Source organism: Tachypleus tridentatus, chromosome 6 (genome assembly GCF_004210375.1).
Source record: "Tachypleus tridentatus isolate NWPU-2018 chromosome 6, ASM421037v1, whole genome shotgun sequence".
Lineage (NCBI taxonomy): Eukaryota > Metazoa > Arthropoda > Merostomata > Xiphosura > Limulidae > Tachypleus > Tachypleus tridentatus.
The window spans coordinates 33,174,700-33,185,924 of NC_134830.1; the positions used below are offsets into that span (position 1 = coordinate 33,174,700).

General features: G+C 36.1%; 1 protein-coding gene across 3 annotated transcripts; it reads left to right on the forward strand.

The window, feature by feature from the left end:
* The first annotated feature begins 532 nt into the window (after positions 1-532).
* On the forward strand, positions 533-5,861 carry LOC143252209 (uncharacterized). 3 transcript variants are annotated; one of them, XM_076503983.1, is made up of 4 exons: positions 533-1,027; positions 3,827-3,893; positions 4,538-4,700; positions 5,535-5,689. In XM_076503983.1, exons 1-4 carry the CDS (start codon positions 1,004-1,006, stop codon positions 5,671-5,673), a joined length of 393 nt encoding a protein of 130 aa, XP_076360098.1. In that variant the 5' UTR covers positions 533-1,003; the 3' UTR covers positions 5,674-5,689. The 3 variants fall into 3 exon arrangements, 1 of the variants encoding a protein (XP_076360098.1); XR_013028881.1 differs by lacking the exon at positions 533-1,027 and having other exon boundaries at positions 2,536-3,893; positions 5,535-5,861; XR_013028882.1 differs by lacking the exons at positions 533-1,027; positions 5,535-5,689 and adding an exon at positions 2,536-3,078 and having other exon boundaries at positions 4,538-5,088.
* Positions 5,862-11,225: the final 5,364 nt, after the last annotated feature.

The following is an 11,225-nucleotide window of genomic DNA, read 5'->3' on the forward strand; positions in this document are numbered from 1 at the left end:
AATGCGGTAGTTTTTCCAACGCATTAACCGCACTGTGCGAGGTATTCTCGTGTATTCCATTTTGTAATTTTGTACCTATCAAGAATAAAATAATCACGTGACTTGTTAGTTTACCGTTGCGAAGAGACGAAGTGGTATCAATAGACCTGTCAGTTGGTAGATATCCGTCTAATAGGTACTCCGAATAGAAAGTTCGTGTAGACTGCATACATAACAACCTACGAATTCAAATGAATTAGACGTATGTTCGTTGTTATTTATTTAGTGTTATAGCTGTATTGCGTTTTTTATAGTGTGTGGCGATTAAGATACGACATTCAGTTTTCTGAACTCGTAAGAATAACACTGCACAACAGTTCTGCCCAATATGAAAAGCATGGGCACATAATAACACGAATAGCGAGTACTGATTGGTTAGTAGTTCAATGAACAAAATTAATTTTTCTTCTTTTCTTTGTTTTATGAGTGTACATAAACCTAAATAATTAGACTACAGAACATTGATGAATGAGGACTTGATGTATTGTGTGTATGAGTTTGGGAAGTTGTTACCTGCACTGTAAAAAATAACCGTTTTATAACAAAGAAATGCCTCGTTATTTTACGGAACATACGCATGTTTTCTGATCTACGCTGGTAAGCATCGTGAAATCACGCTGCTAACCAACGTAATCAACACTGCGGCCCGCTCAGGCACCGCCTTTCAAGCCCATGGCATTGCAAAGTAGCTAGCGCGGGGCTAGATGTGCGTACGCGCGTGTTTATCAGCTATAGCCGGACTCTGCTGACGCAGTGCTGGATGCGGGGTCATGAACTAGGTCGCTCGCGGCACCGGAAGCGAGAATTTTGAATTCACACAAAGGAATCAGCAGTGCCAGTGGATCGTGGATGCAGTTTGTTCCGAATAGAGTCTAGCGTCAACTTGCGTTCTACACCTCATCAGTTTATTTACCCCTTGTTTAGACCTACGCAATCCAGATTCAGTTTAATTTAAATTAACTTTATGTTGTGCATTTCCAGGAGGCAGGTTTGTATTTTATTTGGTTCATAACCATTGATATTACTGGTACATAGATAAATCTACTAACGTGAAGCTCAATGTCTACTTCATGACAAACTATATTCTAGGCCTATTGTGTTGCCTAAAATTGTAGCTTTCTAGCGATCTAACGTCAGGCCTGGTCAATTCGTATCAGGTATTTGGGAATGTGCGGTACCTGGGTACCGTTTGATGATAAACGGTTCCTGATTGATGATCTGATGAACCTTATACTATAATAGGTATAGGCTAAGTCCTAGTAGTGTAGATTCTTCAGGTCTGGTTACCTTGTGAGAGCATATTCATAGATTCAGTCATGCATGGAAGCTAGGCCTAAAGATCGTAGGTAGGCTGAACTTCACGTTTTTCTTTAAAATTGCCATAGCATTTTATGAAATTGCACTCTTCAGTATGTTTAGCTAGATAAATTACCATCCAGTTAATTTAGCAACAATATTCCAGTCACCAAATTTGCCTAAGTAAAAGCCTCGCTAATATTTGGGTTTTACAGCAAGTACATGGCATGATCAGTCTGGCTGCTGGGCATGAAGTTATAGGGCAAGAATTTTACTGATGTTTAGAGTATTCCAAAATTATAAAGAGATTATGTTAAAATTTTGGGCCAACTTTTGAGCGAATCATATAACATGGCACATTTTTGGTCCTGAGTGGTTTACATGATTAATCCCAGTTTGGTGCATTTTAGCAGGTGATTCCTTCTGTAATTAACAGTTATGCAAGAATTTTGAATTGCTTCTCCAAAAGTAAGTGAAAGTGAGCAGGAGTTGATCAGTTGTTTCGCAAGTTCTTTCAACAGACAAGGCCTGGCGTGTTGGTTAAAGCCAAGATTTTTAATTCCTGTGCCATACCCCCCCCCCATCACTTATCCACTTAATCTTGGAGATCTCACCATGCCCTGCTGCTTAGTTCATTTCCTATATCAATTTTTTTTCACTATTCTGGTCTTGTTTGTTAGAGTTTAACTGAAACTCAAAATATATCGCTGTACTATTTGTCACTTTAGAACATCTTCTCTGCGAACGTATGGCAGTCATTATAACTCATTCCATGCAGCTTTACCAAATCCTACTATACCTTGTCCAGTGACTGACTGTGGTGAAAACTTGCCAACATTTCCTTCTCTTAAATCACACATTTCAAGGCAGCATAAGGAGAATATTCAAAACAGTATGTTGACTCTGATAGTATACAGCTGCAATGTGAGATAAGGCATTGCTTAGCAAAATATTTGGGTTTGAAACCTTTTATTGCTCATTTGAAGGGACATATAAAGGATGGTATTAAAATTGCATGTCCTTTCCAACAATGTGATAAGCGATTTGAGGTTGTGTCAAGTTTCAGTTCTCACTTGAGCAGATATCACAAGGACACCTCAGTTCATCACCTGCATGTAGCCATCCTCTGAGAGATTTGACAACCTGAATCGTTGTAGCAGAGGCAACTCTTTCCGCAGGAAGCTGCTGGAAGAAAAAAGAAAATGGAGGTACAACTGGTAGTGCTAAGAGAAAGTCTGCCTCAGTGCTGCAGCAGGATAGCTATGGCTGTATCAGGTGGCAGCCTGATCTGCCCGACAGGGGAGACTGAGGAAAGCCAGGAACAGCAGAGGTGCTGGCTTGTAGAAGAATACCACCTTGGTAGTACCGACACGCCAAGGGTGATTCAAAGTATGACCAGCACCTACCCGTCACAGCGCTACCTTATTAACAAAGGTGCTCACTTGTCAGCAGTGAGAGTAAATTGGCCTTTCCTTTTACAGCCAGCATACTTTCTAAGCCATTTTGAATACCTTATGGACTTCAGTTTATTTGAAAGACTTGACCATGAGATGAGCAGTAGGGCAGACAAGATGCTGAGGTACTGTCAATCACAAACAAATGTAACTGTGGCAACAGCAGCAGCCCAGTTGACAATGCTAGCCAGAAGTGGTTGGAAATGTTAGTCCCAAGGTGTATGGCACCCTCTTGCTGCTTCCTCTGATCTTTGGAGAAGATAAAGAAGACCTCTTTAAAACTGCAGAGGTAAGGCTTTCACTACAGCTTTTATAATGAGTGAAAAATAGGAACAATTTATTTTTGGCAAATTTTGCAAAATGATATCATATTTCAGTTAAAATACCTTTGTATACATCAAGCTCTAGTGACCAGATGCTCTTCCTGTTTTAGAGATTTTGGTAACTTTTTCTTAAATGTTTGCTAATTTCTGTAAATATTGACTAGTTTAATTATAAGAAAATAGGATTAGCAAATTTATGTCAAATATAAGCTTGAAAAACAGAGACCTGTGGTAGGGCTACTATTTAAGGAAATACTGTTCTCTGTAGTACTGTACATTTTAATACTACTGCCTAATTTAACTTAGTACCAAGGTTCTTTTCACAAACATTTAGTAGACTGACAGTATCCAGCATTAACATAATTAACATAAAATGCTTATCTAAGATTTGAAACAGGATTATACTGTAAACAGGAAAATATTCACTAAAGAAAAATATTCATCAACCTTACCAATGTTGCCAGTCCTTGAAGATTTTCCCCAGCAAAATGAGCCATTTTGAATGTTGTATTATGGATCACTGAAGTTGGCAGAATTTATACAAATGAATTAAGCACTTATGTGACCGTCAAATTAGGGCTGCGCTGCAGATAAGTTCATATTATAATCCTGATTACAAATCAACTTTTGCTGTCACTTGACCTGCTGTATGTTTCCAGTATTAGACACTAATTTATAAATACATGTAATAGGATTATATAATTTTTTCAACAGGATATCATCACATCTGCTGATTTAGAACAACATGATGACCTACCTCACTCCCATGTAGTCATCAGAGGTAAGATACTTATTATGCATACTGTTTTTGTACTTGGAATTTTTTTTTTTGTATGCCTATTTTTCCATTTAATGGACTTCATTGTGTTTTTTGAAACTCTAAAACCTTCATTAAGAACAATTAGTCATGTTTTTCTTTAAATATATTAAAAATAACAAGAAAATGATAATGAAGGCCTAAAGTTTGAGATATGTTTAAAATATATGGCACCACTGCAGATTATATAATACAATATTCAGAATTCCTTGATGTTTCTGTAAATTTAGAGTTTAGACCTGTGAATTGCTAGACCTTAATTTTTGACCATTCAAGGTCAAAGTTACACAGTCCTGCATGGCAAAAAATGTGGGCAACTCACACACACAGGGAGACACACAGACGTCACTGAAAATATGATAGCTGCCTCTGATAGAAGAGGGCAGCTGTAATTATTTCCTTGTTAGGCCGTTTGCTAAGTACTTTGTTTTATTTGTAACATCAGGAGAGATATATAAAGAAAACTACACACTACAGGCTGCAGGGTTCCATATGTGGTTTTGGTCTGACCTGAATTATCAGGGCTGAAAACTTGATAACAGTATTAACAAGACAATATGCCTCACAAGAACATCAAAATGTACTCTTGTTGTTTTATATTTTTGTAGGAAACCATCCATTTGAAAATAACTGCTATGCAGTTGTAGAAGGATGTATCCTGGCAGAAAATGTCACCCTACGGATGGCAGTTGGTTTGACCATAGCAGCTTATTATAACTTGAACATCACCTACCCAGAGTCCATTGCCAACACTCTTGAATTTATTCAAAGGTTTGGAATAGCACTTTCTTAATTTACCTGTATTTACTTACATAATTTCTTTTGACCTGTAAATGAAGATGATAAATATGAATAGTTCTTTCCTATGCAAAAGAATACCGGTACTTTGGTTGCTACCCATCAGTTTGATAGAGCCATTCTTAGGACCAAGGTTAAATGTTCCCTACTCACAGTTGGTCTTTCAAAAGTTTTAAACTTGTACTAATCAATTTGCATGTATTTAGACTGGCCGACATGCAAGGCCAGCTGAAGTAGTTAGTTAGTCTTACTACACAGGTCCTCTCTCACATGTCCCAGACCTGTTTCACCATACAAAACTTAAGCTTAGGCCACAAGAAATACAGATTTGTGAATCATCGCTATCTGCATCCAGTCTTGGCTGCCCTATAAACATTTTATGGCTTTACTGAATAAATTTTTTTAAAATAGTATATGTTAATAGCATGAAATGTATATTTGCTAGAAGTATTTGGTTGAATATTCAGTTTAAAAAGTTATGTGACCAGTAGGCAGAAATAGAAGTACATGGTATTTGCAGCAGAATATGACAATTTTTTCTATAAAAGAATTGACATGTATGAAAAATTGAGCGATTTTTGTTGCAAATTGAACAGTGGACTGGTCAGAATAAAAAAAAAAGTGCCCTGTAACCCACTCTAGAAGGAATAAAAGGATGAGTAACAAAAGATTTGTTCCTTGTGGCCTTATTGTATTTTGTTATAATGCAGATAATTTGAATTGTCAAAATGTTATAAAAAAATATATATATAAAACAGAATTCCAGGATATTATGACTCATTTAACCATGCTTATCAATTTTAACAGGATCTTCCTTGGCATAAATCCTCAGAGGGGCTCCAAAGTGAGGAAGACCGACAAGAGGAGGCCTGCCTTTAGTACCAAAGTTAGAAAGTTGATAGACAATCTAAGGGATTTTGATAATGATATCTCAGTTATTTACTGAGATTTTATTTCTGCTTAATAAAGATGGACAATAAAAGTTTAAACAACTGCAAGACTTTATGGTTTCTAATATTGAAATTTAACCAGTTAATAAATAGGAACATTGGCATGACATTCCTTGTATACCATTATTTCATGTTTTCTTGAAAAACAAAATATCATCAGTTTGCAATAAATATGGAAAATAAACAGGAGTCTCTGTTTTTTTATTTCAAGAAAAAGTCATATGTCTCTTTCTTTCTATTAATGTTATGCTAAAAAATGCAGGCCCCGCGCATGTTATCATATTGAGCATTTCTTTCTGTAAAGTAACACCACCATGGTCGTAAAAATTATACACTCCATATTACTGTAAAATTACTCCACATCAGCATAAAAATTACCCTGCCTTCCATGTAAAATTACTCCTATCAGCATTAAAATTACACTACCTTGCTATGTAAAATTACACTGTATTTGCATGAAAATTACGGTGTATTGCCATGTTAAATGACAAGATTTGTTTTTGCAATGCACCGTAAAAATTACACTCCAGTGTAGCGTCAACTCTGCTGCCACTACATTGCAGTGTAAAATTACGAACAATTTCTAACAGTGTAGAAATAACACTCGCCAATGAAGAAGCGTTACGCTTATTGAGTACACATACACTTAGAGAGACGAATGAATGTCATGCTCAATTGTTAATTTCTATTCAAAAGATGAAAGTTGCAAACTTATTAGATACCACTCTGAAGTTTTCTATCTCCGAAAAATGTGTGTAAACATAGACTCTACAATAAAATATTCCTTAATTAATGATGTCAGAAAGGTCGACGAAGCCAAGAACACTGCGTTTCAAAACTGCATCGTTATTTCTATATACATAAATATTATATATATTAATCAACCTTCAGAGGAAGTATAAAAAGAAATAAATTAACGATTCAAGGCATCTTATTGAAATCGAATATGTGTTATATGATTGTATCGACGAATACTAGTTTCGTTTCTCATTTGTCACGAACTCTCACCAGTTTGCTTTCAAACTGGCTTAGGGTGGCCTGTAATCGTTTTGCTGTTTGAATATTCTTTGTAATGCACTGTTTACGATAATAAGGATCGAAAACAATTTCTGAATAAGGAATAGAAAATGCCACCATTGACGAATCGTGGATAGACGTATATATAGAAGAAAGATAGAACTTTCGTTTAGTAGACCTTAGGAAAAATTTTGGAAATTCGAAACTTCTCAAAAGGAACCCAGAATTTTGTGAACAAACACAGCCGGATGATACGTTCAGACGCGAGAAATGGCGACCCCAGCTGACTTCTCTCAGTTAGATGAAGCTCTCAATTACGGCCGCTCTCTCTTTACTTAAAGTCTTCACATGCTTGTGCTCGTATTTTTCAACCGAGTAGAAAGATTAATAAATAAAAAAGCTTTAAAAATGGCTGATGCGACGGCGCCTACCACGGCTCCTTCTCCTAAGAAGGTGAGCAAACAAAAAGCGAAAAAACCGAGAACGGCACCCGTACATCCTAAGGTATCCGAAATGGTAATCACTGCCATTACTTCTCTCAAAGAACGCGGAGGTTCTTCTCTCCAGGCTATCAAAAAGTACATTGCTGCCAACTATAAACTGGACGTGGAGCGGATGAACCCTTTTATCAAGAAGTATCTTCGATCAGCAGTGAATAGTGGCATTCTCACACAGACTAAAGGAAAAGGAGCTACGGGTTCCTTCAAGCTGAGTGCTCAAAAGAGCAAAGAGAAGGTGGTGAAAAAACCAAAGAAGGAACGACTGCAAAGAAAAGTAAAGCCCCGAGTAAGCCCAAGAAAGTAGCTGAGAAGAAAGCAAAGACAGCTGCTAAAACCAAGGCAAAGGCAAAACCAAAGAAAGTGGCGAAGCCAACAAAGAAACCTGCAGCCAGTAAACCGAAAGCCCCAAGAAGGCCAAAGCCGCCCCTAAAAGGCTGCTTCAAGAAGGTGGCAGGAAAGAAATAAGTAAGCTGCTTCTTTTCCAATTTTGTGTGATATCACAAAATCAACGGCCCTTTTCAGGGCCACCATCTCCTGATAAAGAGTTTGCCATATAAGTCGTTACAGAAAAACAAACAAAACACTCATTCCGCTCGTAACAACACTTGTTATATCGAGCGAGGTGAAATGGTAAAAAATTTCTGAAAAACGTTTCATGCTCAGATTTGTAGTCTAACGAACGTTCGAGAAAAGAAAGTAATGTAGTGCGACTTTATTTATTTCTTCCCCTGTGCTGTTATAGATATGCTCGTTTTCAAATTATACTTAATGATTCGTAACTTTAGTTTAATTTCAATTAGTACTGCATTTAATTACATTTTAGTTTTAATCACAATTGGTCGAAGGAAAATAACTCGGGGCTCCTTCATTAATTAACTCTTTCGCAACAGTATTATACTACTAGCCACCCATATAAATTGTATGCCTCCTTACTAGTTAGTGAAGTGTACTGAGCCTTTCACAAATGTAATGGAGAAATCTATTCCGTATGCACATGCATATACGGCTGAATAGTGTGCCTTACTATTAGATTTACTAGTTATTAATAACTAATATGATTTATGCTCCTTAATAGAGACAATTTCTCTGTTGCTCTGTACCTCAGACACTATTTCGTTTTCTCCCAAGCGCATGGATATTAAACATGTAATGGATGTCACTCTAAATGAAATAACTATTTCCGTGTATCGATTAACCCTCTGTCATTCTCTCATTTTGTTTCATTTTCTTCTTGAAATTTAGCCGCTTATCCAGATCTGGTCTTTTCATTCACTTAACTACAAAAAAAACACTTGTCAACACTACCTACTCGCAGGGTTGATCGATGGTTCATACGAAGATTACTAAGCTATCTATACGATCTTGAGAAGGTGCTATATCTACAAGCAACCAGTGACACCACTGTTGATGTTAATTGAGATTGTATTAACACTTTCACCGCAAGAACTTCCCTGAGCTAAATAAAATCGTCTGGCGTTAGGCAGAATAAAATACTAAAGGCCCAATACGCTTGTTATATTAAAGATATATTTTAATTTTTGTACAGCGTAACCTGATAAAATTTTATAGTTTTATGGTAAAATAACAACATTCTAAAATTTCCTCGCGGATCCCCAGATGACGGTGGATCCCAAGGGCATGGGGAGTATCACAATCTTATAATGTGTTTTTTATCACTGTTAGTTAGCTGTGTATCGCTTTCAACTTTAAATGTTTGTTTCTTAGTAGCATGTATTTGTGTACTTTGATCGAATCATAAAACATTTGTAATTCTCTCTATTTTTATATTAAATATAACACATACATACAGTCTATATGTAAAAGGTTAAAGTTGTATGTATAGAATAAATCTACAGACGACAAATAAACGTTGTCACATCAAAAAAACTTGTTGCTCTGAGATCTACACCAACAAATCGTCATTCCTGTAGTCGCGAGAAACAAACCTTTATTTATATTCTATATACAACTTGTTAACTAGATTTATAGTATAAATTTTCGTTTTCATAACTCAACTAAGAATATCATCTTACTTTTCCTGCTGTTATCTCTCACTTATCAGTTTCATTTTTCTGTTATTTTCCTTTTCGTTTGCTTACGTCATTTCATTACTTTATTTGTTTGTTTTGGAATTTCGCACAAAGCTGCTCGAGGGCTATCTGTGCTAGCCGTCCCTAATTTAGCAGTGTAAGACTAGAGGGAAGACAGCTAGTCATCACCACCCACCGCCAACTTTGGGCTACTCTTTTACCAACGAATAGTGGGATTGACTGTAACATTATAACGCCCCTACGGCTGAAAGGGCGAGCATGTTTGGCGCGACCCTCAGATTACGAGTCGCACGCCTTAACACGCTTGCCCATGCCGGGCCTTATTTCATTACAACAATTTAGTCAAGAGTATTGTTACACTTCCAACCAATGTGAAGAAAGACAACAATAAAATGGAACCATAATATTACTGAATATTTGTACATAGTAACTATAGAGACGAGATATTAAATTAAGCGGCCCAACTTTGAGAAGAAAGAACAAAATGTGACAGCAAATAACACTGGGAACACTGATTTTGTTGCATTTAAAAAAAGACCTTTCTATAGTCAATTTGAGTGTGTTGATTTCAAATCTGAAGTCGGTTTTGTCTGCAAGCTACAGATTTTATGCAATTTGACATTTTTATTTATTTTTTAATGTTTCGTTATTATAGGAAATTATAGGAATAGCTTATCAATTTCTTTGTGTATTTTATTCAGGTAGGAATTTGCGTTTGTAGCTTTTGCGTTTGTACACTTCATCTGGACAATCTCGTTTAATGCTCCAGCAGTAGTCAGCCATCATACTTTTGTCCCAGCGCCCTTGGTAGCGTTCTTCCATGACCTTTAGGTCTTGGTGGAATCGTTCTCCTTGTTCGTCACTCACAGCCCCCAGGTTGTCAGAGAACTTATCAAGGTGGATGTTCAAAAATGGACGTGAAAATGCTTATACATGGTTTACGCAAGTTCACATTTGTACAATTTCATTAACCTCAAATTGCATACAAACTAGAGCTTGTAGAGAAAAACTAATTTCAGATTTGAAATCAGCGCCTAAAACTCCTTCAGAATCAGTTAAAATATCCAATGCAACTCAAAGTTACTGAAAAAGTGTTCCCAGTGTAATTATTCACCTTGCATTCCACGGGTATTTCGACTAGTCCAATTTGTAGGTATAAAGTTTTGTTTAAATATTTTAATTGTATATTCACATAAGGTCATTTTATAAAAATGAATTAAGTTCTTGAAATGAGAAGAAAAAAAAAGTCAGACAACTAGTAAGAAATATTCACTTTACTCTGCAACCTGTGAGAGGCGAGGCAGTTACTGTAAACTAACTACTGTTTTAGAAAGCGTTGCACTAAAAAAAAAAAATAGGAAAAGGCACTATTTTCTGAGAGAAAAATATTCTTTTTTACGGTAATTAATGGAGAGGAAAACTGCTGTGATTGTGATAACACAAATACTATTTTTGATCTATTAAGTATGGTACCGTTTATTTAAAAATCAACAGATTTTTTAACTGCATTCCTCAAAAGTATATCTATAAATTACATCAATAAAGATATAATCAAACGTTCAGATTTAGTACCAGTGAAAGTCGAGTTCTTGCAACAAGGACAGTACTTGAAAATTCTGTTCTTTGATAAACAAATGTTTGTCGTACGTATCGTAGTTATTTTTATAATTGTCTGAATTTAGAATACCAAAGTGGGAATTTTTTTATAGATTTTGTTTGTGCCAATAAATAGGTAGTGACACAATGTGTTTATTATTTCGGACACATAGATACAGATATGCACTCCATGTCCTTAAAATAATAGTAAGATCAGAAAATATCACCAAATTATTTCTTGATATTGAATTTACCAAAATATACATCTTCAACATTACACTGCTGACCAAAATCTTTATGCAGTGACATATATGGAAGCGTCATAAACCACGAGAAAGTCTTCTTCCCAATTTTGCTAACCTATATCAAAAGGAAAGGCCGAAC

Excerpts from the sequence above, each read along its gene's own strand:
- LOC143252209 (XM_076503983.1), top strand. The coding sequence starts at position 1,004 with ATGTTGTGCATTTCCAGGAGGCAG. Across the intron at positions 1,028-3,826 it reads TGTGCATTTCCAGGAGGCAG|GATATCATCACATCTGCTGA; the intron begins GTTTGTATTTTA and ends TTTTTTCAACAG. Across the intron at positions 3,894-4,537 it reads CTCCCATGTAGTCATCAGAG|GAAACCATCCATTTGAAAAT; the intron begins GTAAGATACTTA and ends ATATTTTTGTAG.